Source organism: Miniopterus schreibersii (genome assembly GCF_964146895.1).
Source record: "Miniopterus schreibersii genome assembly, chromosome: 16".
In the NCBI taxonomy this organism is placed as follows: Eukaryota; Metazoa; Chordata; class Mammalia; order Chiroptera; family Miniopteridae; genus Miniopterus; species Miniopterus schreibersii.
This window is the reverse complement of record NC_138116.1, coordinates 29,243,882-29,271,601: the sequence shown is the minus strand read 5'-3', so window position 1 is coordinate 29,271,601 and position 27,720 is coordinate 29,243,882. Positions and strand designations below refer to the sequence as shown.

The following is a 27,720-nucleotide window of genomic DNA, read 5'->3' as shown; positions in this document are numbered from 1 at the left end:
GCGGGGGCCGGAGCCAGGCCGGGCCGGGGCCGGGGTCGGGGCCGGGGCCGTAATGCCCCTGTTCTTCCCCGCGCTGTTGGCCTTGCTGTTGGCTTCGCTTTTCACCCTCTTCCTAGGCCGGTGAGGGAATCCCGGCTACGGCGGGGTTGGGGGTAGGAGCGGGAGGAAGAGAGACAGAGAAGGGGGCGCGCGCTGGATAGCGGCGCGCGGGAGGGGGAGACCGAGAAGGGAGAGGGCTGGAGGGGACGGTGCGCGGGCGGCGGCGGGCGGCGGCGGGCGGCGACGAGGGAGGGGTCTAGCGGGAGCGCACGGCCTGAGCTCGCGCGGAGTCTCTGGGATTGGGGGAGACTACGGGAGCGGGCGAGGCCTGAGGAGGTGCACGGGATCTGAATAGGTGTGTGTGTGTGAGGAGGGGGCCCGTCTCTTGGTCTCCTTTGACCTCTCTACACCCCGGAGTGTCCCCTTCACCGAACGCAAAGGGCACCTGCAGCCTCGCCCTGGGAAGCCAGAACAGGTTTGGCCGCCCTGTGGAGAGCGGCTATTGAGCTGGCCTGGTGTGACCCCACAGTGCCTTCTTGCGGACATCTGTCTAGAGGACGAAGACAGAGACCCTTTGGGGGAGTGTGTAATGGCACTTCTGACACGGCTGTCTGTACTTCGAGTCCTGTTGGGGACTCTTCTCTCCACCTCTGGGGTTTCTCAAGATTTGAGGGGTTTGCTTTCTTTGTCTCCAACTTAGAAGGTGGAGTTTAATTTGTCTGATTACATCTGGGTGGAGGGGACAATCTGGGGCGACGGCTTTGATCATTGTGGCTGAATGTATGTGACAGAGCGGTGTTTTGGGAGACAGGAGAGTTGCCCAGAAGACCCAGCTTCAGGATTTGACCCTTTGCAAGGGCTTCTAGGACGAGCAAGGGGTGAGGGAAGCCATAATTGGGAGAGGGTTCTATGAACTCATAGGAATTTTTCTGCAGGTGGCTTGTGGTCCGGTTGGTCACCAAGTGGTGTCAGCGGAAGCTGCAGGCAGAGCTAAAGATTGGCTCCTTTTTTTGGATCCAGAATGTCAGTCTTAAGTTTCAGCAACACCAACAAACAGTGGTGAGTCCCGAGGAACTCCCTGGGTATGTGTGTGGGGTTGATCCAGCTTGATTTCAATTTTTAATTTTCTTTTTTAAAAAACTGGTTGGTTTTCTTGATTAACTCAGTCTTGTCACCTCTTTGCCAAGATGATCTTAGAGTTAGTTTGGGAATAGTAGGATTGATGTAAGTTGTTCAGTTAAAAATGCTTGTAAGGCACAGAGTGTCCAGGGCACCTGAGAATGATACAGAGGTAAAGCACAGAACAAAGGTAACAGGACAAAGAAGAGCTTACTGTTCTAATTTAAGATGGGAAACAGGGCAACTTATCCATAAAAGAAATACAAACATCACTGTGAGGAGCAGGATATAGTGCAGAGGAGAGAAGCCGGTAGAAATGGAGTGGAGAATAATTAGTGGAAGGGCTATAGCACTTCCGCCTCTTCTTCTATAGCACTTCCTGGCTTATCAAGCTGCTCATGTCTTACCTAGCAGCTAATGTACAAAGCTTTCTCCCATGATGTTTTAGGAAATTGATAGCCTGTGGATTTCCAGCAAACTCCTTAGCCATGATCTGCCGTGAGTACCCTATATCCTAACTCTCTCTTTGGGGAATATTTGGGATTGGGGTTTGCAAAATGAGATTCTTCTACACAGGCCTGAAAGTCAAGAAGGGAAGTGGGTTCTTGGCTTGATGTCTCCTGGTTAGCCTGTAAGCTATTATCTTGTGAGACAGATATTGATAACTATCCTCCATGATTTGAGCTACATTTTTAGGGAGGGGAGAGTGAATGTGAGGGAGAGAAAGAGACTGCTATGGAAGGGATGGGCCTGATAGCAGTGAGATTTCTCTTCTGGGCAGGCGCTATGTGGCATTGTGCTTTGGAGAAGTGCGGATCAGAACCGACCTACAGAAGGTTTCTGGCCTGTTTGCTCCATTCTCCCAGAGCACTGGAGTGCATCAAAAGGAGCTGTCCTTCAGCCCAGCCTTGTTGAAAATCTTCTGTCAGGTGAGACTACTTCTCCCACTTTCTTGGACTATACCAGAAATGACTGGCTTTGTAGTCATGGGTGGATTTTTCTACTATTGGGGAGCATGATACTAAGAGCTGCCTCTTTATCTTTTTCTGTTGGAAAGAAAGGGAAGGGCCTTGACCTTAATTATTGTTCTTTGTTTCTTCCTTCCAGCTATTCTCCATCCATGTAGATTCTATAAACTTCATGGTTCTCAAGGTGGCTACTTCTGAGTCCTTGTGGCATATTCAGATCAGAGAAAGCAGCTTTCTTTTGGATAGTGATGGGAAAAGGTAAAAACTCTGGGTAGAAAAGGGCCTAGTAGTCCCATTCTTGCCTTATAGCTGTTTCAGGGTGGGTGGATGTCAGGGCCTTCTTATTAAGGTGTCAAGTTCTCATTCCGTGCAGTTCAAGGAGAGGCTAAGGTTAGGCACTTCTGCTTGCTTTATCCCTTCCAGCCAACAAAGCTAGATTGAAGATAAATGGTGAGGAAAGGGGCCAAGTGCTTTTAATTTTTTTCCTCTTCCAGGCTAAAATGTGAGGTGAGCCTAAGTCAAATCAACAGCAAAGTTCTAAAGAGTGGCCAGTTGGTGAGTATACCATGGTCCTTTAGGTGCCTTGCTTTCTTCTGGTCTTAAGAAGGAGCTTAGGGCTTATCCCATAGATTCTGTGTCATTATGGGGTTCTCTCAAGGTAGTGTTCCAGACCACTGAATTTTGATCCAGAACTCCCAAACTCCCTACACATACATACCTGAGAAACTTATTCTTCTTGTAGGAGGACACCTGCCTAGCAGAGCTCTCACTGGCCCTAAAGCTGGGTCTAGAGGTGGGCATCAGGAGTCGGCAATTGAAGGCAGTCACTGTGGATGTGTGGACACTCCATGCTGAACTGCATGAGGGCCTCTTCCATAGTCAGCTGTTGCACCAGGGACCAAGCCTGGCACCCAAGCCTGTTCCTTGCTCAGGTAAAGCCCCAGTCAGTGAGCTTCTTGGCTGCCCTGCTCTCAGGTTATTTTGGAAGTAGAAAAAAAATAGTGGCCTCACTACTCATTTAAGTGTGATTGGTTAGTCACCATGGCCTTGGACCCTGATGATAGATAGAGGAAATAGGGCATTTGCTTGTGGTGGGTGAAAAAACCAATGTTTAGTGGGTAATTGTGATAAATTAGACCTGTACTATGTGTTTTATATATGTTCTCTCACTAAATCCTCAGCATTGCACCAATGAGAACACTAAAGCCTAGGAACATTAGATAGGTATCTTTTTTTTTCAAATTATAAGAGAAAGTTTCTTTAGAAATTCACAGGTAGAGGTGAGCAGTAGAAGAAATGGGCTCAAGAAACAAATTATAGAGGCAAAAGAAGGGGCCCTTGCAGCTTAGGAGAGAGAAGGGTAAAGGTAACATGCCTGAGGGTAAGAAGAGGAGGAGGGAAAAGGCGTGGGAGTGCTCCCCATGGGGAGAGACACTAGATAGGTATCTTGACTGAGGTCACACAGCTAGTTGATATTAAAAATGGGGTTTAAATTATTTGACCCTAAAGTCCATATTCTTTCTGTTACACCAATCTGTTCTCCATACCATTTTTTAGACTCTGGGGAAAGAAGTATAGCAGGTGCCTGAATCTCTGGGATATTTGCCTTGTGGCCTAAGATTGGGCATTTGCTTAGTCTATTTTATATGGGAGATTTCGGCCAAAGAGGGCAGGGCATTTTTGGAGACTTGAGAGTGTTAAGGATTGATGGCTCTTGTATTATTCATTCATGTTTTCAGATGTGACAAAGAACGTGACTGAGCCAACTCTGCCTGGCCTATACTTCCTTCAGCAGCTGCCAGACCAAGTGAAGGTGAAAATGGAGATCACAAGTGTGGTGCTGTCTATGAATAGTCAGAAGAGGTGAGATCTCTCCTGGCATAGAAGTGTGGAGAGTGATAGTTGGAGCTATATGCTGGGTATATGCAGCTAGTAGCTGCACTGAGCTTGTCTATGGGGAGAAAGGGCATTCCACGTATTTCTGAGCTAGAGTCTGTTTCTGGTTCAGGCATCTGAATTGGACCCTGAAACTGCTGCATTTCTTGTACCATCATGATGAGGATCAGCTGCCCCTTCGAAGTTTCACAGCAGACTCTGATATGGCACAGATGAGCACTGAACTTCTACTAAAAGGTTTGGGTGGGGATGCTGGTACTGAGAGAGAATGGGAGGACCAGACACTCTCTTACCCCATGTACCACACGATCTTCTTAATATCAGTGGGGAGGGGAAGGAGGAAACCATACTGAGAGAAAATAGCCCCAACTCTTGAGTGTTGGTGACAATCTGTTCATCTCTTTGCCTGCCTCTGACCCTCTCCTAGTTTTACCTTTTGCTCTCAGGTGTTCTCTGATCTGCTTTCTGCCCTTACAGATGGGTTGTTGCTGTCCCAGAGCCGTCAGCGCATTGTCTGCCTCAACTCCCTCAAGGCTAGTGTGCAGGTGTGTGATGACTACGGTACCAAGAATCATTCCTTTCTCTGTTCTCTTCCTACATCATTGCCTTATGAGACGAAACCCAAGCTCATAGTTCTGTTGTTCTCATTTCTAGGTGAGCACCATTGACCTTTCAGCTTCCCTGGTTGTCAACACTTGTATTATTCATTACCGGCACCAGGAATTCTCTCACTGGATGCACATGCTAGCACTTGAGACCCAAGGGTCTAGTTCATCTGTTCTTAAGCAAAGGAAAAAAAGGTTAGTGTAATCTTTTTCAACTACCATCTCATTAGATGGATTCTTTTGGTTTAAAGTGACGTCTGGTATGAAATATGTATTTGACTGTTTGATCTTTCTAAATTTCATTTTCAATGTCCCAGTCTCAATAGAAATCCTATTTGGTATATCTTCTCCATTAGATTAGAGTCTTTGATGGTAGGATGATGTTCTCTTTTTTTATGTTCAGTACCTGGCACAGTGCCTTATACAAAATAAATGTTTGTTGAACTGAACTTAAATGATGAACAGTATCTTGTCTGCTGCAGATTGTAATGTGACAGATCATGTTAGCAGTGCCTTATCTCTCTTTGTGTAGTGCTTGCATTGTGTTGCATAGAAAACTTAAGGTTAATGATTTGGAAGTGATTCTCCTTAGTTGTAGTAGGTTGAATTCTATGATATGCTGATGTTCACCATATTTGACCTATGAAATGGCAATTTCATATGGTTCAACCTAATATCTTTCTGGCATTCCTGCAGATTAACTGTTGAGAGTAGCAGTGAACTGATGAGTTCAGTTTTTTATTTTCTAGTTGCATCCATTCCTAAAAATCACAATAAAACTCACCCTGATTTCTGAGAGCTTCCATGTTAGGAAGCTGCAATTCTTTCCTTATCAAACAACGATGTCTTGTCCCTATGCAGAACTTTCCCCCAAATCCTGGCTCCCATCATCTTTAGCACTTCCATCTCCAATGTCAACATTTCCATTCAGCTTGGAGATACACCACCTTTTGCCTTGGGATTCAATTCCATCTCTCTGGGTAAGGCTCTGGGATGTAAAAGGAACAAGAATCTGTCCATTAGTGGAGCTGGACCCAATTGATGGCCACAGTGGCTCCATAGAATGCCTCTTTCCCACCTCTATTTAGATTACCAGCATCTGAGGCCACAAAGTATCCATCAGCGGGGCATTCTAACTGTGGACCACCTCTGCTGGCGGGTGGGCAGTGACTCCCACATTCAGCGGGCACCCCACCCACCCAATATGCATGTTTGGGGTGAGGCACTTGTCCTGGATTCCTTCACACTACAGGTAGGTGTGGACTTTGGTGAACAGGGGCCCATACAGTTTCCTCATCCTGCTCTGCTTTAGAGCACCTTTTGGCAGCAGGCGATGTATTAAGACATTACAGAACTGTGTGTCTGCATGCTCCTAATGGGGTCCCTTTGCGTTTTTTCTAGGGTAGCTATAATCAGCCTCTGGGCCTGTCTAGCACCCAGTCAGATACCCTCTTTCTTGATTGTACCATCCGAGGACTGCAGGTAGAAACATCAGACACCTGTGCCCAGTGTCTCTCCCGGATCTTATTCTTCATGGGCCCACCATCTGGGAAGTCAGCAGTCTCTAGGGAATCTTCATTTGGGGAATCCGTGTCATTACTGTGGAAGGTGGACTTGAAAGTGGAGGACATGAACTTGTTCACCCTTTCTGCCCTCGTTGGTAAGTAGGACAGGGAGTCTATTCTGAAGTGGGTAGTTTGTAACCCAAGCACATTATGCTGATTCAATCTGTTCCTTCTAATTTAATAGAGTTTATTATCTGGAATTTTTCTTTTTTAAAAAAAATATGTTTTTATTGATTTTTAGAGAGAGAGAGGAAGGGAGAGGGATAGAGAGATAGAAACATTGATGAGAGAGAAACACCATAGATTGGCTGCCTCCTGCACGCCCCCCAACTAGGGACTGTGCCTACAACTGGTGTGTGCTTTGACGGAATCAAACCAGCTGGGCTCTGGAATTTTTCTAAGTTAGAGGCTGAGATGCTGGAATGTCTTGCATAACTATTAGGCTTCGTGATATTTCTTAAGGGCTTATAAAAGGTACGTATTAAACAAGATATGTAAGAAAAAAACAGCCTTGATGTCTGATCAAGACAATGAGATGCATGTAGTTTTTTCTTTTTTTTTCCTTTTGTGTTTGGTAACTGATGTATCTCTGGGCAGTCTGTAGGAGTTAGGGACCTTCTTCCTCCCTGCCAGAAGTTTAGGTTAAGATGGCAAAGGGGAATTTTCTCTTGAGCATGAGGAATGAACGTAGGGAGGTGTGGGGAACAAAGATAACTAGAGTGAAGAGAACAAGTAACAAAGGCGAGTGAGGACTGAAGTTGCCATTTGAGAGGTGAGAATCAAGGCTGACATGGTTTCTGGACGTTAGGTGCTTCAGAGGTCCGACTAGACACACTCACTGTCCTGGGAAGTGCTGAAACCTCCACTGTGGATATTCAAGGACTTGTGCTTGCACTGGTGAAGTCAGTCACAGAGAAGATGCAGCCCTGTTGCAAGGCTCCTGACATCCCTGCTCCAGTGCTTAGCCTCTCCATGCTCTCTATCACCTATCACAACAGCATCCGCTCTCTAGAGGTAATGCTTCTATGGGGAGGTTGAGTCAGATTGGCTTTCCCCTAGACTTAGAGCATTTCCCAGTCTTTTGAGTCATGTAAAAACTCATCTGTGAGAAATACAGCACCTGGTGTTCTTTTTTCCTGGCTTGGTTTAAACATTTTAAACTCTTTATTATGGAATTTTTAAAAATATGTTTTTATTGATTTCAGAGAGAGGAAGGGAGAGGAAGAGAGATAGAAGCATCAATGATGAGAGTCATTGATCAGCTGCCTCCTGCACGCCCCGTACTGGGGACTGAGCCATAACCCAGTCATGTGTCCTGACTGGGAATCAAACGTGACCTTCTGGTTCATAGATCGATGCTCAACTACTGAGCCATGCCTGCTGGGCTCTTTATTATGGAATTTAAAGTATATACAAAACTAGAGAGACTATGTGAACTTCTGTGTATTCATTCCCAGCCTCAATAATTACCAACTTAGGACCAGCTTGTTTCATCTATACTTCACCAATTACCCCTGCCCTCTAGCTCAGGGGTTATTTTGAAGCAGATACTAGACATAATATCCACTGTAAATATTTCAGTGCATATCTCTGAAAAATAAGGGGCTTTTTAAAGATCATAATCTTGTATCATGTTGCTGAATCTCTCAGCTCATCAAAAAGCTGGAAGATGGAAGTGCTGGAAGGTTTTCAGAGGCTTTTCAGTACCTTTCTCTCAGGGTATTAAGATGGACGTGGGACTCTCTTAAGAGGAGAGTGGAATAGCTTCCTGTTTGTCAGACTTCACTTTCCTTTGGAAACTGAATAGTTTCCTTTTAAGAGGCCGGAACACAAAGGACTTTTTCTGTCCTGGAATTTAAACTTTCTCTGTCCACTTAGCTATTCAGAACCAACTTTGTTTTTCAAGATGACAGGGACTCTGCTCCCTTCTTTGAGGCATACTTTCATATAGGTCAGTTGATGTATAGATTTTTGTGGTTGTTACTTTTTATACTTTTTAAGAATTTAGTCAAGATGAAGTCAGTGCATGAAACATTTTCAAATTGGTTGTTGCAGTGGTTATTATACAGAGTGTGGAAGTTATAGAAAGATAACTTTTGAGCAGAAACATAAAGCCAAATGACTTATTGAGTACTTGCTGGATGTACTTTGGTAGATACCAAAGAATTAAAACACATGGCCTCTACTCTCAGACAATTTAGAGTCCAGTTGAGGAGAACTTAAGTGTGAGTGCTCCTAAGTGCTCTTGGTGCTAAGAATATGGTAAGGGACTAATTATGTGGCTATTCAGGAAAGACTTCTAGGTGGAGATGGTTCTTGAGTCATGTATAATAATTCCTGTTATCTCCTCTGTTCTGGGACATGGTAATTGACAGATCCTTTTCTCTTGCTGCTTAAAGGTTCAGTGTGGTGCAGGGCTGACTTTACTCTGGAGCCCCCCAGATCACATGTATCTGTATCAGCATATCCTGGCCACCCTGCAGTGCCGAGACTTACTAAGGGCCACTGTATTTCCCGAGACTGTTTCACTCCTTGCACTAGAGACTCCAGGGACCACTTCTGAGCCAGAAGGCCATCCCCCCGAGCCATCTCCCCCAAAGCGGTTGCTGAACCTGACACTAGAGGTGAACACAGCTAAGCTGACAGCTTTTGTAGCTGAGGACAAGTTCATTACCCTGGCTGCAGAGAGTGTGTCACTGAGCCGGCATGGGGGTTCACTTCAGGCTTACTGCCCAGAGCTGGCTGCTGGCTTTGATGGCAATAGCATTTTCAACTTCAAGGAAGTAGAGGTACAGCTGCTACCTGAGCTGGAGGAAATGATCCTCCACCGGAACCCCTTGCCTGTGCTGCAGACCCTCCGGAACCGTGTTTGGCTCCTCTCCCTTGGCTCAGTTTCAGTGGAGTTTCCTTATCAGTATGATTTTTCTCAAACTCTGGATGAGGCTGTGGGAGTTCAGAAATGGCTGAAGGGGCTGCATCGAGGAGGAACTCATGCTCAGGCCTCTCCAAGTCCTGCCCCACTCCCACCTGATCTACTCTTGAAGGTTCAGCACTTCTCATGGGTTTTCCTGGATGACATTTTTGAGGTGAAACTTCGTGATAATTATGAACTGATGAAGGATGAAAGTAAGGAGAGTGCCAAAAGGCTGCAGCTGCTAGATGCCAAAGTGGCTGCCCTTCGGAAGCAGCATGGGGAGTTATTGCCAGCCCGCAAAATTGAGGAGCTCTATGCCTCTTTGGAACACAAAAACATTGAAATCTATATCCAGCGCTCCCGTCGTCTCTATGGCAACACACCCATGCGCCGAGCATTGCTCACTTGGAGCCTGGCAGGGCTAGAGCTGGTGGCTCTGGCAGATGCCTCCTTCCACGGGCCTGAACGTGTGATAGAGCAGGTTCGAGAGCTTGATCCAGGGAGCCCTTTTCCTGCTGAGGGAGTAGATCTTGTTATTCAGTGGTGTCGAATGCTCAAGTGCAGTGTCAAGACTTTTCTGGGTAAGTCTTTATTTGCAGAACCTAGTGTTTGCCATTGGAGCTCCAGGGAGCTCTTTGAATGATTACAGAGGAGCTTGGTTATATTGGGAACTGTGGCTGTTTTCGGATGGGTGGAGTGGGTTCCTTTCCTTTCTTTGTTCTTGAATTTCACCCTGAAACTACTAGGCTAACTTAAAGGAACAACTAACTCAGTCATCTTTAGGGTTAATGTGGCTCTTAGATATTGTTTTTCCTCTCACCATCTGTGCAGGGTCTCAGTGCCCTTTTTCAGCTTTACTACCACCTACTAGCTTTTGTTCTCCTGGTTGACTTTGTAAAATAGGTGGGTAAAAATAGTGGCAGGGGAAAAAATGCCTGAGAATGCTGAGACCCGTCCCCTGAATAGCCAGTGTGTTTCTTCCCTATAATAACAGTTCGGATAAGAGACTATCCCCGGTACCTGTTTGAGATCCGTGACTGGCGGCTGATAGGTCGACTTGTGGGCACTGAGCAGAGTGGTCAGCCTTGCTCCCGTCGGCGTCAAATCCTGCACTTAGGGCTACCATGGGGTAATGTGGCAGTAGAGAGGAACATGCCCCCACTCAAGTTCTACCACGACTTCCGCTGTGAGTAGAGAAGGGCAGTTGGTTTGGCTAAGGGATGTTGTGATGACTGGGGTGGAAGATGTGGTGAGGCCCTTCTGTAGTGAAGGAAGAGGAAAGGGATGGAGTTGTGTAATAAGCTGTATCCTTTGCCCCTCTCTCCCAGCGGAAATCTTCCAGTACACAGTGGTATGGGGCCCATGCTGGGATCCAGCCTGGACACTGATTGGCCAATCTGTGGACCTCTTGACCAAGCCCTCAGCTGACCCCAGCCCACCCTTGCCCTGGTGGGACAAGAGCCGTCTTCTGTTCCATGGGGACTGGCACATGGATGTTGAACAGGCAAACCTGCACCAGCTGGCTACTGAGGTGAGAGTCCAGAGGAGTTGTTTCTTATTAGGATGGTATGGTTGAGGTTTGTACAGCACTTGGAGGAAGAGAGAAAGGTACTGATTTTAGAGATGAGGGTGATATTCTTGTCTATATCTCACCAAGTTTTTGGGGTGGTTATAGGATCCATATAACACAACTGAGAATATGCACTGGGAGTGGAGCCACCTGTCGTTTCACTGGAAACCTGGTCAGTTTGTGTTCAAGGGTGACTTGGATGTCAACGTGAGAACAGCCTCTAAGTGAGTGGAATGATGGGTGGGGCTTTAATAGGACTCAGGGTGGAGGGAGAGGGGAAGAAGCCAGGGGCTGCAAGTGACCAGGGCACTGAGGACTGGGAATCTGTTGTGAGGCAGGTATGACGACTGCTGCTTCCTTCACCTGCCTGACCTCTGTATGACACTGGACCTGCAGTGGCTATGCCATGGGAACCCCCATGATCACCATGGTGTCACTCTTCGGGCCCCAGAGTTTCTGCCTGAGGTTCCCTTGGGCCAGCTCCACGACTCCTACCGGGCTTTCCGCTCTGAGAACCTCAATCTCTCCATCAAGATGGATCTGACTCGGCACAGCGGGAGTGAGGCTTGGGTCTGGGACAATGGGGAGGAAGGGCTGGGAGGGTGGACTTAGACACTGAGGACTTCAGCTCAATCCTCTGGGGAGGGGATAGGGAAAAGGCAGGGGAGGATTTGGGTTAGCACCTTTTCAAAGAAGTTGGATCTTTGAAAGGAGAGGGTGTTATAGGTATTTAGTGTGAGGCTGAGTGCTGTTTGGGTTTTTAAACCTCTAGAACCTGAGCTAAGGAAGGATTTAGCTTCATCTCTGTGTTTTAACGATAGCTAGGACATGTCTATCCTTTCCTTTGCAGCAATATCCCAGCCCCGAATTCTGCTATATAGCAGTACCCTGCGCTGGATGCAAAACTTCTGGGCAACTTGGACTAGTGTTACAAGGCCCATCTGCAGGGGAAAGCTCTTCAATAATCTGAAACCCGGCAAGAAGAAACTTGGCCAGCACTACAAGCAGCTTTCGTTTACTGCACTTTTTCCTCAGCTACAGGTCTAGCTTTGACATCCCTGCTGACATCTTCAGTTCTGTTTCCCTTCCCTTGTTTACTTGTTTTTTTCTTATCTGGTCTCTCAATCATCTCCAATGCCATTCTTTATTCAGTGTTAAGTTCTCTTCTTACCAGGTGCACTATTGGGCCTCATTTGCTCAGCAGCGGGGTATCCAGATTGAATGCAGTCAGGGCCATGTCTTCACTCGGGGAACTCAGCGGCTTATACCTCAAGGTAAGGTAAATAACCCCTTTATTTCTCCTAGCCTATTCCTTGTCCTCTTTCCCTTTCTCAGTTCCCTTTCCTTTCTCTCTTTCTGTTCCACACTATCCTTCTGTGCTGGTCTGCATGGACTCTGTATGCCTCCTTTTCTCAGCTGGCACAGTGATGCGGCGTCTCATCTCTGACTGGAGTGTGACCCAGATGGTTAGTGACTTAAGTGAAGTGACTGTTCATCTGATGGCCTCACCCACTGAAGAGAGTGCTGATCACTGCCTTGATCCCTTGGTAACAAAGACCCACCTACTGAGCCTGTCCTCCCTCACCTACCAACGGCATAGCAATCGCACAGCGGAGGAGGTACTACCTGAAACAGCCTTTTTACTACCTTACTTGCATCAGTATGTGTCCTAGTCTCCTCAGGCTACCATAACAAAATACGATAGGCTGGGTGGCTTAAACAATACATATTATTTCTCACAATTCTGGGGGCCGAGAAGTCCAAGATCAGGGTATCAGAATGGTCAGGTTCTGGTGAGGGCTCTCTTCCTGGCTTGTAGATGCTGTCTTCTCACTGTGTCTTCACATGGCGAAAAAAGAGAGTACAAGCTCTTCTGTGTTTCAAGTTCTCTGGGCACAAATCCCATCATGAGAGCCTCACCCTTATCACCTAATCTAAACCTAATTACCTCTTAAAGGCCCCATCTCCAAATACCTTCACATTGGGGATTATGGTCTCAACATATGAATTGGGGTGGGGGGCACAATTCAGTGTATAACAATAGGTTTCAGACTAAGTCCCTGGTAATGTCCCTAACTATATTCCATGCATATGTCAGAGGTGAGGAATGTCCAGTCTGAGGGCCATAAACGGCCCGAGAAATAATTTGGTCTGGCCCTGCCAAGGCAACCACAGGTGGGACTCAAAATTCAATAAATCTAGGAGCTTTTTTCATAGCTAATTTTTAAGTTGATAATTTTGTATGGCCTGCAAATGATGTTATAAATATCCAAATGGCCCTTGGCAGAAAAAAGGTTCCCTACCCCTGATATATATCATTTACTCTGTGATGCATTCACTTGCATCAGCTGTATCAGCATCACTCTTTGAAGATTACTTTTCTCTCTCTCCTAAGGATAGTCTCTTGCCCTTCAGGAAGTGGAGTACAACTTTCCCCTTAGTACCTTACTTGTTCCCCCCTTCACTCCCCCAATTAAGGAAGGATTTTTAAATGAAATTCTCTGAGTTATTTAAAATACAGTGGGTATATCTAATGTACATGCTAAGACCACCTAGTTTTCTTTCTCCAGGGCCGCCTTGTCTTCCCCCAGAACAGGTTTTTGAATTCAGCAAGCTTGTTTTCTTATCTCTGCATTTATGGTCCAGGAGAAATGATGAGAATTTCCATGCTACACTGAGGTTCTTTTCCTGTTTCTTAGGAGCCCTCCTCTCAAGTTGGGGATCCTGCCTTTCATACACACCAGCTGCACTTGGTAGATTTACGGGCTTCCTGGACAACCACTAATCGGGACATTGCCTTCGGTTTATATGATGGCTACAAAAAGGCAGCTGTACTAAAACGTAATCTCTCTACTGAGGCCCTGAAGGGGTTAAAGATTGATCCCCAGATGCCAGCCAAAAAGCCAAAGCAGAGTGTTCCAACCAGTGCCCCAGCCCCACCTCCCGTCAGCACTCCCAGCTTTAGTGGACAGCCTGATAAAGGGTCATCAGGAGGTAAGCCAGGGGGAGATAAGACTCCATTGGGTTAGGTTTAGAATATGTACATTGGCCTAGTCGGGCGTGGCTCAGCGGTTGAGTGTCGACCTAGGATCCAGGTGATCGGGGTTCGATTCCCGGTCAGGGCACATGCCCGGGTTGCAGGCTCGAGGCAGCCGATCAATGACTCTCTCATCATTGGTGTTTCTATCTCTCTTTCCCTCTCCTTTCCTCTCTCTGAAATCAATAAAGATTTATTTTTTTAAAAAAAAGAATATATACATTGGCTTGGACAGGAGTTTTGAAAAGCACTAAATCATGGCTGGTTCTATTTAGGCGTAGAGATGAAACCATTGTTTTTCCATATCAGGCCACCCAAGTCTTAAATAGCAATGATATGGGGCGTTAAAGGGTCTGGTCCTGTGACCAGGAAGAGGATCAGGAAGGAATGATGGGGCCAATACAGGATGAATAAGGCAAAGAAGCGAAGGATTAGGGAATTGTTTTGTGTTTTGATGAATTATTTTGTTCAGTCAACAAATATTTATTGAGTACTTAACAGGCACAGAGTACTGTGCTGGGCTGAGTGATGGATATAGAAGTGCATGACATTCAACTTGCCTCAACAAGTTGTCATGTCTGGATGAGCTAAGATTAGTTCATTCACTCAGTCACTCACTTATTCATAGATTCATTTTAGCTCTATTGAGAGGGTTTATAATATACCAGACATGACCCTAGACTTTAGGGATACAAAGATGGGAGGAAGCTTAGAAACTAGTAGATATAACGATATGCAAATTATTATTTCAATATGAAATTGCTTCATAAGAATGTTCAAGAAAGTTTTTAAATCAGCGCAGGGAAGTCTAGAAAGCCTTCACAGAGAAGATGATAATGGAGATGGGTCTTAAAAGATGAGGATGAGTTTGACAGGTGAAGAAAGAAGGCATTTTAGGGAGAGGGAATAACAACTACAGAGGAGTGCAAGTTCATGTGAGTTTAACAACAAGATGAAACGTGATAAATGCCGTAAAAAAGAAATTAAAGAGCTCAGCCAGGCATGGCTCAGCAGTTGAGCATCGACCTAGGATCCAGGAGATTGCTTTTCGATTCCTGGCCAGGGCACATGCCCGAGTTGCGGGCTCGATCCCCAGTCGGGGACGTGCAGGAGGCAGCTGATCAATGACTCTCTATCATTGATATTACTATCTCTCTCTCTCTCCCTCTCCTTCCCTCTCTCTGAAATCAATAAAGATATATTAAAAAAGAAAGAAATTAAAGAATATAGACATTGTTTTTGATTGGAGTGAAGGGGGGAATGCACGCAGGGAAGGTTTTATTGAGGAAATAGCACTTGTGCTGGACCTGGAAGGTCTAGTATAGTTTGAACATGTGGAAATGGGGAGGAAGGGCATTCAAGGCAGAGGGAATATCTTGAATAGCAGTGGAGGTGGTAAAGCTTAGTGTGTTCAAAGAAGAGAACAGTCTGATTGGTTGGCATAGAGAGTAGCTAAAAGAGGAGCGAGAGAAGATGCTGGAAAGGAAAGCTGGAGGTAGATCATCAAAGGCCTTTCATACAAGGCTAAGGAGCTTTTGGTCTTTATTCAGTAGACAATGGTGAACTACTGAAGGTTTTTTAATAGGGTGTGTCATCAGAGTTTTACTTTTAGGAAGATAAATCTGGCAGTGGTGCAGAGGAGGACTGGAGAGGAAGGAACTGGAGGTGGGGAGACAAATTAGGAAACTTACGGTGTCTCAACAAGGGCCTGAACTAGGTAGAGGGAATGGGAATGAACATGAGGGGATGGATGCACATGTTCTTGTGCATATAAGAGATTTGGAAACTGGTTGGAAAAAGGTGTTAAAACAGGAGGAAAGTGAAAATGAGGCTGAACAGGTTTGGGGAGGTATAGAGTTGATTTGGACATACTGAGTTTTTGATGCAAATAGTACATCAAAGCAGTGTTTAACAAACGGCAGGAAATGAGGGTCTAAAAGCTTAGGGCTAGAGATAGAGACTTGGAAAGTTTAGCATAGAGCTTAGCGTGAATGCAAAGGAGAGAATAATAGTTGCTTACTGTGGCAGGTAATCTGCAAAATACTTTTATATATTAATCCATTAAATTCTCTCAACCTTATGAGTTTCTGTTATTTTATGAACAAGGAAACTGAGGACACAGAGAGGTTAAAGCAAGCTGCTGAGGGTTACAATCAAGTAACTGGTAACTGGCAGAGATAGACGATCTTCAACAGAAGCAGACTAGTCTAATTCTGGAGACTGTGTTCTTAACCATAACACTTACACAAACTCACTAGAAGAAAGAGTAAGAAAGAAAAGGGAACATGCCAAGGATAGACTTTTTTAAGTTTATCTTTCTTTTTTTTAAAATGTTTTTATTGATTTCTAAGAGAGGAAGGGAGAGGGAGAGAGAGAAAGAAACATCTGTCAGCTGCCTCCTGCACATCCCCCACTTGGGGATCGAACCTGCAACCAAGAATGCCTCCTGACTAGGAATTGAGTGGGTGACCTCCTGGTGCATGGGCCGATGCCCAACCAACTGAGCCACACTGGCTGAGCTGGGAGATACTTATTTCTAAGACCTGGGAGAAGGAAGAGAGTCTAGAGGCATAATCAGAGGAAGCAGTAGAGCTAGAACACAATGGCACTAATGGCAAGGGAGTGGTTTCACATGGGAAGGAGTGGTCGATAAATAGCATTTCTTTTGTTTTGTTAATCCTCACCCAAGGATATTTTTTCCATTGATTTTTAGAGAGTGGAAGGGGGAGAGAGAGAGAGAGAGAGAGAGAGAGAGAGAGAGAGAGAGAGAAAGAGAGAGAAACATTGATATGAGAGAGACTCATCAATTGGTTGCCTCCCTCACTTGCCCCATCCAAGACCAGGGATTGAACCTACAACCCAGGTAAATGCTCCTGCCTAGTAACCACACCCAAGACCCTTTGGTATGCAGGCTGATGTCGGGCCAACACTCCAACCACTGAGTCACACTGGCCAGGGGGACAAATCGTATTTCAAATAATTTGAAATGAAAAATAGAAGGAACAAAATGGGGGTGGGGGTGGAGATTCTAGAGTAATCTAGAGGTGGATATGCCTAAGAGGAAAAAATCCTACCACTTAACATAGTTTCTTTTGGGAATCCCATTACTTTTATTAAAATTGAGAGGGAAATGGCCCAGCTGGCGCGTGGTTCGGCAGTTGATCCAGGAGATAGAGGTTTGATTCCCTGTCAGGGCACATGTCCGGGTTGCCAGCTTAATCCCCAGTAGGGGACGTGCAGGAGGCAGCCAATCAGTGACTCTCATCATTGATGTTTCTCTCTATTGCTCCCTCTCCCTTCCTCTCTGAAATCAATAAAGACATTAAAAAAAAAAAAAAATGAGGGGGAAATGAAATGGCAACCCTTATTTTGCCTTCAGGGGTCAAGGGTGGACTGGGATGGGCTGGAGTTGCAGTTGGAGGCGAATATGTTCTAGCCCTTACCTAGTCAGAGAAATTGAAGGAGGATCAGTTTGGATGGTATTCCTCTAAGACTGTGACTTTTCCCGCTTCCTGTTTCTCTACCAGGTGCCTACATGTTGCAGAAGCTGATTGAAGAGACAGATAGGTTTGTAGTGTTCACAGAAGATGAGTCAGGTGTGAGTGACCAATTGTGTGGCATTGCTGCCTGCCAGACGGATGATATATATAACCGAAACTGCCTAATTGAGCTGGTCAACTGCCAGGTATCATGTCTTTATCAGAGCACTCCAACATTGGGCTAGATCATAATCATATGTGTTTACCTTTCCCCCTAAATAAGAATGGGTGTCTAGAGCTCCAAAAAATTATTCCTTCCAGCAGGTATCAGGGATAATCACTAACCATATCTAAAAGCCAGTAGAGTTCACTCGGTAAACCAGAACTAGACCCAGCTGCAGTTATTGGTATAGTCCTCTAACCTCATCTTTCTTGGTGGTTCTGGTGCTATGATTCTGCTTCTGTCTCTGACATAGATGGTTCTTCGTGGAGCAGAGACAGAAGGCTGTGTCATTGTGTCTGCTGCTAAAGCCCAGCTGCTGCAGTGTCAACATCATCCAGCTTGGTATGGTGACACATTGAAGCAAAAGACATCCTGGACTTGCCTATTGGATGGCATGCAATACTTTGCCACCACTGAAAGCAGCCCTACTGAGCAGGATGGCCGACAGCTCTGGTTAGAGGTTAGTCAGCAGGGCAAATTTTCCATAATTGGACCCTTCCAGCAGAATAATTGCAAGGTTCTTGACAGTACCTATTGCTAACAGCTTAGGAGAATGTAGGAACTGTAGCTCTGGTGTGTCTGTGAATACATAGTATTTTATATTTTCTTTTTTTTACTGTGAATACATAGTATTTTATATTTTATTTTTTTAAAAATCTCATGCTGTTTTATTTCATTGCAAAGGAAATTCTCATTTCCCAACACTAGAATAAAATGGGTTGGAACTTTTTTTACTTTTGAAAAGTTTGCTGATTCCTATTAGTAATATCATACCAATCAGCAGATAGCCTGAAAACAGGCAGTAAGTAAGAATTTTAGATAAGCTCTCTATCTGTATTTTCTCTGATCACTCTTTTTAAAAAATATATGTTTTTATTGATTTGAAAGAGAGAGAGAAACATTGATGAGAGAGAACCATTGATCGGCTGCCTCCAACACACCTCCTACTGGGAATCAAGCCCGAAGCTGGGGCATGTGCCTGACCAGGAACTGAACCCGTTACCTCTTGGTTCATGGGTGGAAGGTCAACCACTGAGCCACAACATCCAGGCTCTGATCATTCTTAATGAAGATGATTGAGTGGTTGCAAGGCAGTAAGGTTGAATATAAAGACTGCTTGTCTAGGAGTCAGATTATGAGAGTTCTAATACCAGCTTTGCCATTATAGTAGCCATGAGCCCTTGGACAAGTCACCTTTATTTGTAAAATGGAGTTCTAATACTTCACCTAGACAAGATTGTTGAAAGGAGAAAGTACTTTGAAAAATAGAAAGCTTCATTCAGGTGGAAAGTAGACTCTTTTTTTTAAGTCAGTAGTATGTCTGGGGAGGTGTGTCAGATAATGTTTTTTGTTAGATGGTGAGATTGTGAGCAGTGGCTGTAAATTTTCTTTTCAGCTTTTTGGTAAAATTTGTACTATAATTTCTAGGAAACATTATTATTGGGAGATGTAATGGTTATAAGATGTACGGAGTCAATATTCTGCATTCTCATTACTTATTTAATAGGTATTAAGTATTCACATTGTGTTGGGCGTGGTTACCAGTTCCAGCTGTGTCTGATAAGGACCAATGTGATAACATCATTTGCCATCCTCTTCATTGGGGTTAAAGCTAATCCCTTCTTCCTCTTTGGCTGGTGCTGCTTTTTAAAAAAAAATTTTAAAAATAGCCCGGCTGGGTATGGCTCAGCGGTTGAGCATCGACCTAGGATCCAGGCGATCAGGATTGGATTCCCAGTCAGGGCACATGCCCGGGTTGTGGGCTCGATCCCCAGCAGGGGGCATGCAGGAGGCGGCTGATCAATGACTGTCATCATTGATGTTTCTATCTCTCTCTCCCTCTCCTTTCCTCTCTCTGAAATCAATAAAGATATATTTAAAAAAAGAAAAAAAATTTTAAAAATAATGTGTGTGTGTGTGTGTGTGTGTTTATTGGCTTCAGAGAGAAGGAGAGGGAGAGAGAAGTAGAAATATCAATGATGAGTCATTGATCGGCTGCCTCCTGCACGCCCCTTACTGGTGATTGAACCCACAAACCGAGCATGTGCCCTGACTGGAATCAAACCATGATAGCCTGGGTCATGGGTCCATACTCAACCGCTGAGCTATGCTGGCTGGGCATGGCTGGTGCTTCTTATTCCAGTGACATTAGGGCTCAGTTCAGGCAACCTCTAGTGTAATTATATAAGAAGTAGTAAGCATTTCATCAGATATCAAGCTAAATAAGGGTCAGGTTATTGATAATATGCAAAGACATGCCAATATATTATAGCTGTGGTTCAGGCAAGCAGTGCCCTTTACCAGTAGTCCCAGAAGGTAGGTACAGAAGGTGTTAACTACTTACACAGAGGTAAGCAGGATGAGCTATGCAAGATCTACCAATCTGGCATTTCCTGGGCCTCTGCTTCTTTTAAGCTTGCCCTCTTTTGCAAGTGAACCCTTCTTTTTCCCCTCAGGCTATGATGTTAGTATTAGGGTGGAATGTCCTTGGCTTAGGTGGGAGGGCCTTTGATTTTCCCTTTTCTATATAAATTTTTGTGTGACTTGGCAGATCTGCTTATGGTTTGCTATATCACTCATTCTGTTATTCACTTTGACTTCAGCTAGGCAGAGAGAGTCAAAATAATTCAGCCCCCTTCCCCCACGGCAACAGTGTCAGAGTGGTTTGTCTAAAGACAGAAAACAGCAAGAACACAAAAACATGAATACCAAAGTGGGTGGGAAATTTAGGTTTTGATTAAAATTTTCCTCATGACATGATTTGATTTACCCCCCAACTTTTTAAGTTGTAAAATACATATTAACATAAAATTTACCCTCTTAACCATTTTTAAGTGTACAATTTAGTGATATTAAATAATGTTATACAACCATTACTACAATCCATCTTCATAACTCTGTTAATCTTATAAAACTGAAACTCTATACCTGTTTCCCAGCTGAAGTGCCTCAGTTAGTTGAGCGTTATCCTGTCCACCGAAAGGTTGCTGGTTCAATTCCCTGTCAAGGCACATACCTGGGTTGCAGTTTCAGTCCCTGGTCAGGGCACATATGGAAGGCAGTCAATGGATGTTTCTCTCTCTAAGCATGTCCTCGAGTGAGGATTAAAAACAAAAACTCTATACCTGTTAAACAATAACTTCCCACCTTCCCTTTCCCCAGTCCTTGGCAACCACTATTCTACTTTCTGTCTCTCTGATTTTAATTACTCTTAAGTATCTCATGTAAGTGGAGTCATGCAGTCTTTTTGTGTATGTGACTGGCTTATTTCACTTAGTATAATGTCCTCAAGGTTCACCCATGTTGTAGCATATGTCAGAATTTCCTTTTTAAGAATGAAAGATATTCCATGTTGCATCCTCTAATGGACACTTGGGTTGCTTCCATCTTTTAGCTATTGTGAATAATGCTTCTATGGACATGGGCATACAAATATATCTTTGAGACCCTGCTTTCAGTTCTTTTTGGTATATATATAGAAGTGGAATTACTGGATCATATAATTCTATTTTTAATTTTTTGCGGAACTGCCATACTGTTTTCCACAGTGGTTGTACCATTACATTCCCACCAATGGTGTACAAGGGTTCCTATTTCTGCACATTCTTGCCAACACTTGTTATTTTCCATTTTTTTTTTATAATTAGTGTCCTACCTCACACTCCTAATGGGTGTGAAGTAGGACATGATTTGATTTTAACCTAGCTTGTTTTTCTGGCCTGAGGCCTGTGGGCCTGGCAAAATGTGCGTGTAACTCAGAATTTGGGTGGTTTGGGCCATGAGAGAGACATATATGTCCTCTACCCTAGGAGATCCTTTAAGCTATTTCGGGAAGTGGGAATCTAGATAGTGTAACTATGTGTATCATGGAGATCTGTGACTCAGTTGGCCAAAACAAGCTACTGATTCCCAGGGGTTAAAGGTGCCTGTATCTTTCTCTTTAGGTGAAGAATATCGAGGAGCACCGGCAGCGTAGTCTGGACTCTGTGCAAGAGCTGATGGAGAGTGGGCAGGCAGTGGGAGGCATGGTTACCACCACCACAGGTCAGCTCTCCTCTCTTCCTCATCATATGGCTATATGGTTAGGAGTAGATGTGAAGCCCAAAGGATCCTGACTTCCTTACCTCCTCTTAATGCTGGAGTAGGACCATTTTGTGTTAGGCTAGGTTGAAAGCAAGTGTCTGGAGTTCCCTAGACATCACACAAAGCTAGCTGGGACGCTCTCACAATACCTCTATTGAGAATGTCTTTCTGTTATCTCTTTCCCACCTCTTCACAGATTGGAACCAGCCCGCTGAGGCACAACAAGCCCAGCAAGTCCAGCGGATCATTTCACGCTGCAACTGTCGAATGTATTATATTAGTTACAGCCATGACATTGATCCTGAGTTGGCAACTCAGATTAAGCCACCCGAGGTTCATGAGAAACAGGAAAAGGAAGATCTCCTAAAGAAGCGGGAAGGTATTCAGGGCTTGAAAGGCTTTTAGGAAGGTACTAAGGAACTTATGAAAGTAGTTATTTCCTTAGTGGTTTTGAGGCAGTGGTGTTATTAAAAGTCCTTCTCTGCACTGGACATTAACATTTAATTTTGCTCTATATTTTGTAAGTTCTTCTATGAGAGAATAACCTGCATTCTTGGAGGGAACTGGAAAGAATGAGTATTTTTTTATTCTGAAACAAGCAAACATGTTTCTATCCATGAGCATTTCTCACCAAGCCTTTTCTATGGGATTAACTAATAGGAGTGGTTCCAAATGCAGGTTAGGAGATGGGGTAGATATTTATCGAGAAACTTGAGACTCTTATTTAGCTGCTAACAATTACCTAGGGGCTGTGGATACCTTCACCCTCATCCATCATGAGCTGGAAATCTCCACCAACCCAGCTCAGTATGCCATGATCCTGGACATTGTCAACAACCTGCTGCTCCATGTAGAACCCAAGCGGAAGGTGAGCATGGGCCCTTATATAATGCCAGTTATTGTCACAGGAACCCTCAGACCTTGGGTTTTATTAGAGGTCCATTAAGAAAAGCCATGTTTCAGACTGAAAAAGGGCCTTGTGGTTGGTACATCATCCATTAGTCAACAGCAGCAGTTGAAGTTTTACTTATCTAGGAAAGGTCTGAGTGTCCCTAAGACTCATGTAGAGCTTGTTTACTTGTTTTTCTTGGTCAGCTCTTGGTCACTTAAATACTTCTAAGAACAGTAACTGCTCCCCACTTCCACTGTCCCTACCCTATGGGATTGGCTTATTGTGAAATACATATTACCAAATCTGCATTGGCCTACCCCTTATTCTTGCTACTAATGGTGACAGGTAAAGATGAACTTTCCAGAAGAGATCCCCATTTATTTTCTTTCTCTATTTCAATTTACTATAAGACATCTATTAGAAAATTTTCTTCATTTCCTTTTCTTTTTAAAAAAAATATATCTTTATTGATTTCAGAGAGAGGAAGGAAGAGAGAGATACAGAAGCATCAACTCTCTTGTCATTGATTGGTTGCCTCCTGCACGCAACCTGGGCACATGCCCTGACCAGGAATTGAACCTCCATCTCCTGGGTCATAGGTCCATGCTCAATCTCTAAGCCACACCATTCATGCTCATTTTCTTTTCTATTCCTTTAGGAGCATAGTGAGAAGAAGCAACGGGTCAGATTCCAGCTTGAGATTTCCAGCAATCCTGAGGAGCAGCGCAGCAGCATATTACATTTGCAGGAGGCTGTGCGGCAGCATGTGGCCCAGATACGGCAGCTGGAAAAGCAGATGTATTCTATCATGAAGGTAGTCACCTGGGCAGTCTGAGGATATGGAGGCTTCTTAGGATGAGGGAAATCTCTTCTCAGTTTCTCCTGTCCTGGCTCCCTAGTCTTTGCAGGATGACAGCAAGAATGAGAACCTTCTTGACCTGAACCAAAAGCTTCAGTTGCAGCTACACCAGGAGAAGGCCAATCTACAGCTGGAAAGTGAAGAGCTTAATATCCTCATCAGGTGAAACAGAGCATTCTTTTCTGCCCTTTTCCAGTTGCCCAGCTGGAGTCAGTTTCTCTTCTTTGCCCACGTTCTGATAGTCTTTAGGTCTAGTGAGTATTATCAAAGGCTGATATAGTAGATTCAGGCACCTCTTTCTGAATGAGCCTTATTGCACTTACCCAAGAGGTTGAGAACAAAGGAGCCCTTCCTTTGGATCATCAGTAGATTACCTGGTGGGAAAGGAGAAAAATGGGTAATTGGGAAAGATCACTTTTGTGGTCTTAATATTGTGCAGCTGAACTGAAAATAAAAATCTTGAGTTGATTAGTAAGGAACACAATTGTAGGTATAATCGGGGTTATTAGTGCAAAGAGATTACTTTATCAAGAAGCTGTAGAACTGAAAGATGGATTTGTATCCCATGGCAAGGTGTGAGAACCAATGAATCCAGTGGAAAAAATGTAGAGAATAGCTGTTCCAGAATAGGTCTATCTCTGGGTTTATCTCATGCATCATTCTAGAGCATACCACCCCACCCCCAACCCAAATGCTGTTGCCCTTATTGGCTTTGACCCTCCTGTCCATTACTAGGTGTTTTAAGGATTTCCAGTTGCAGCAGGCCAACAAGATGGAGCTGCGAAAGCAGCAGGAAGATGTGAGTGTGGTTCGTCGCACTGAGTTCTACTTTGCTCAGGCACGATGGCGCCTGACAGAGGAAGATGGACAGCTAGGCATTGCTGAACTGGAGCTGCAGCGGTTTCTCTATAGCAAGGTATTGAGTATATCACACAAAGGCAGCTGTATTGAGAGGCACTGACCTATCTCAGGAGTCTCACAAAAAGAGAAACAAAAAGGGGCTAGTTATTTTATAACTATTAATGATGGTATTAAAGGTTATTAATGAAACATGAGCAGAGTTCCCCTTAGATACATTTTTGTAATACTAAATAATGCTGATATAGATGAGGGTGATCAAGTGCTTCCCTCCATAAATAAGATTACCCCTAGAAATGTGGCCCAGAGGGAAGTATTCTAAGTCCTGCTTGAAATAGAACCTTACTTCTATGTAGGCATTTAGCTTTCCTGCAATTGCCCATGGCATGGAGGAGAGGACATTGTTTGTTCCTCCTTCTTCCCCAACCCCCCACCCCTTCCAGGATGTTTGGAAATGAATGAGACCATTTTTGAATGTCATAGCGACTGGAAAGTACTACTGGCATTTAGTGCCCTGGCCAGTAGCCCCCATGAGAAACATGGGATTAGAGGGTACATTGATTATATGAGGTTGAAAGAGAGATCAAAGATTGGGATTAGGCATATGGAGAACCTGAAAACAAATAGGATATATAGCAATTCTCTAGCAGGCTCCTGTGAAAGGCTTATTACAGTGGATTGGGGATTGGGGGGAATCTGTCTTTATAGGTGAATAAGTCTGATGACACAGCAGAACATCTTCTGGAATTGGGCTGGTTCACTATGAACAACCTCCTGCCCAATGCTGTCTATAAGGCAAGTATTATTTCCCCATTGCTAGCCCGTTCGTGTACTTTCTAGCACAGGCCATTTGTAATGACCCTTCTACATAAGCTCACTATGGGAAACAGTGTGGTAATCTGAGATGGTAAAAGCTTGTCCATCTTAGCAAGACCACTGCTTCTCCTCTTGGTCTACAGAGAATTTGTGAGTTGATTTATCATTCTATCCTACAGGTAGTCCTGCGGCCCCAGAGCCCCTGCCAGTCTGGGCGACAGCTAGCCCTCCGCCTATTCAGCAAAGTCCGGCCTCCCGTTGGGGGTATCTCTGTTAAGGAGCACTTTGAGGTTAGTAAATGGTCCTTTGGAGATCTAGGAACAAAGGGCAGTCAGAAGCTATCTGTGCTTTGTATTACACTGTTAGGGGTAGGTAAACTGAGGGATGATGTCTGAACTTAATTGCTTCTTCAGCCTTTTTCCTCTTTAGGTAAATGTGGTGCCTCTCACCATCCAGCTGACACACCAGTTCTTCCATAGAATAATGGGCTTTTTCTTTCCTGGTCGAAGTGTGGAAGATGATGAGGTTGGTGATGAGGAAGATAAGTCCAAACTGGTGACTACTGGTGAGAACTTTTATGGTGGAGCTCCAGAACACTGGGTTAGCATAGCAGCCTCGGAGATAGCAGAAGCTTCAGAAAGAAGACATTTGGTGTGCTTGCTTTTTCATAGGAATACCAGTGGTGAAGCCTCGGCAGCTGATTGCAACAGATGATGCAGCAGCACTGGGCCCTGGGAAGGGTGTGGCACAGGGCTTGAATCGGAGTTCTGGGGTCAGAAGGTCATTTCGCAAAGCCCCTGAGGTACTGGACATGCCCCTAATGATAGAAAAATGGAGGAGTCCTAGGATACTTTGTTAAGCCTGGCTAGGGATTTCTTCTGTTACCTTTGAGTTTATTCCAGGGGTGAAAGGAGATGGAGATGTTTGGGGTCCTAAGTATCTTCTGATGGTTCAGGGGCTCATACTGCTTTTCTGCCTTTCCTAGCACCCTGTGGATGATATTGACAAGATGAAAGAGCGAGCCGCCATGAACAACTCCTTCATCTACATAAAGATTCCACAGGTTCCACTGTGTGTCAGCTACAAGGTCTGCTCCTCCCCAGCACTTACTAGAACAGGGTGGGAAGGGAACCAGATAAGATCATTTTAGATTAAAGACAGGGAGATGGTCCAGCTTGTGAAGTTGGCCCATGGGTGATAAATCTGCTTCCTCTCCTATTATCAAACTGAGGTAAGGGAAAATCAGTATCTGTAGTTTACTGCTATAGGAAGGTACTAGACTTGGACTCAAGTCTAGTCCAAGGTACTGGCTTGGACTAAAAGTGGCAGCTGATATCTTTTTTCCCTTCCCTCCCATCCTTCTCTTGCAGGGTGAGAAGAACAGTGTGGACTGGGGTGACCTTAACCTGGTGTTGCCTTGTCTGGAGTACCACAACAACACATGGACATGGCTAGACTTTGCCATGGCTGTCAAGAGGGACAGCCGCAAAGCCCTGGTTGCCCAGGTATCCCGGCAGAGTTCATGGCTGTTTGGTTAGCAGGGTCTGGCAAGCAGATCCTCTGCTCAGGAGCATTTCATTGTAGGATGTATTAACAAGCAGCCTTGGGATGGGGCAGGTGAATAAAGTGAGCAACTTTTTTCCCTGCTTTCTCCATGACTTTGCTCAGATGATTAAATTGAGTGTTTACTGTTTCATATGTTAACTACTATTGATTTTTAGGAAACTGGGGGCTGACACAACCTCAAGTTTAGAATGGGTTCTAATTAGACTCTAAGCTTTTTGAAAGCAGAGATCATTTTAGGATTTGAAAGGCTTTATTGTGCCTCTGTGTAAATTGAATAAATCTTTATTGAGTTGATTCACTGTGATTTATTCTGTCCTACTAATTTTTACCTTCCCTTTTACTCCTCTCTGACCTATCAGGTAATCAAAGAGAAGCTAAGGCTGAAGCCTGCAACAGGGTCAGAAGTCCGGGGAAAGCTAGAAACTAAATCTGACCTCAACATGCAACAGCAGGAAGAAGTGGAGAAAGCTCGGCTCCTCATCGGTTTAAGTGTGGGCAACAAAAACCCTGGCAAGAAGTCCATTTTTGGCAGGCGCAAGTGATCCGGCATTCCAAGAATGGCTGCATACAGGATATGACTCCGGCTCAGACCCCAGGGACTTGTGGGGCGGGAGGCACTTCCCTTTATCCATCAGGATTTGTTGGGGTTAGGAGTCCACAGGGTACTGCAGAGAGAGGCACTACTCTTTTAGCAGCTGGCCTGTTCTCTGCAGAGCATGGTGGATAATAAAGCTGAGTTCTACCTCACACTGATCAGCAGGCCCAGGGCCAGGGAATGGTTCCAGGACTAGGATCTGGTTCCCTTGGGGTCAGCTGAAAGGGTGGGGGACAGTTCTGATCAAGTGTGATAAATTTTTATAAATAGACATATATAAATACATATATATTTCTCTAAGTGTAACTGCTCTCCTCCTGTGCTAGAAAGTTGGGGGCCAGAGGGCTGATCTGTCCCTCATTCTACTGCCTTTTATGAAAGAGGTATTAGTGTTCTGGGGGGAATCAGTCCCTCCCCCAATCTGTGCCAAGCTCACTTGGGGAGATGGCAGTAGGAGCCAGGGCTAGCCACGGGTCCCCCTGGGTTATGCCTTGGAGAATGGTAAGAAAATGATTTAAAAAGAAAAAATATATTTTAAATTTGATGCTGTTTTTTTTTTTATTGTGTTGAGTGCATGGGTTCAACTGTCTGTATTCTTCCCTCCCCATCAACCTAAGACACATCCTCTAGCTGCCA

At 44.7% G+C, this 27,720-nt stretch overlaps 1 protein-coding gene across 4 annotated transcripts; it reads left to right on the top strand.

The window, feature by feature from the left end:
• Positions 1-27,628, top strand: BLTP2 (bridge-like lipid transfer protein family member 2). Of its 4 annotated transcripts, none has more exons than XR_014000478.1 (39): positions 1-120; positions 975-1,098; positions 1,607-1,656; positions 1,940-2,087; positions 2,266-2,384; positions 2,621-2,681; positions 2,869-3,058; positions 3,866-3,989; positions 4,135-4,259; positions 4,500-4,567; positions 4,677-4,822; positions 5,489-5,607; positions 5,716-5,879; positions 6,029-6,287; positions 7,001-7,206; positions 8,592-9,687; positions 10,101-10,292; positions 10,435-10,637; positions 10,782-10,900; positions 11,015-11,235; positions 11,527-11,717; positions 11,851-11,950; positions 12,093-12,295; positions 13,376-13,670; positions 17,241-17,398; positions 17,669-17,875; positions 21,360-21,459; positions 21,695-21,877; positions 22,245-22,366; positions 23,049-23,204; positions 23,290-23,411; positions 23,985-24,165; positions 24,816-24,902; positions 25,103-25,213; positions 25,337-25,488; positions 25,595-25,725; positions 25,909-26,010; positions 26,294-26,428; positions 26,849-27,628. XR_014000478.1 is itself a non-coding variant. In XM_081161112.1 (39 exons), the coding sequence occupies exons 1-39, from the start codon at positions 53-55 to the stop codon at positions 27,029-27,031; spliced, it is 6,705 nt and encodes a 2,234-aa protein (XP_081017238.1). In that variant the 5' UTR covers positions 1-52; the 3' UTR covers positions 27,032-27,628. The 4 variants fall into 4 exon arrangements, 3 of the variants coding, with proteins under 3 accessions (XP_081017238.1, XP_081017239.1, XP_081017240.1); XM_081161112.1 differs by having other exon boundaries at positions 25,353-25,488; XM_081161113.1 differs by having other exon boundaries at positions 24,816-24,906; positions 25,107-25,213; positions 25,353-25,488.
• The last annotated feature ends 92 nt before the right edge of the window (positions 27,629-27,720 follow it).

Coding starts and splice junctions, on each gene's coding strand:
- BLTP2 (XM_081161112.1), top strand. CDS start 53: ATGCCCCTGTTCTTCCCCGCGCTGTTGGCCTTGCTGTTGGCTTCGCTT. Junction 2,682..2,868: donor TTCTAAAGAGTGGCCAGTTG/GTGAGTATACCA, acceptor TTCTTCTTGTAG/GAGGACACCTGCCTAGCAGA. Junction 22,367..23,048: donor ATGTAGAACCCAAGCGGAAG/GTGAGCATGGGC, acceptor CTATTCCTTTAG/GAGCATAGTGAGAAGAAGCA.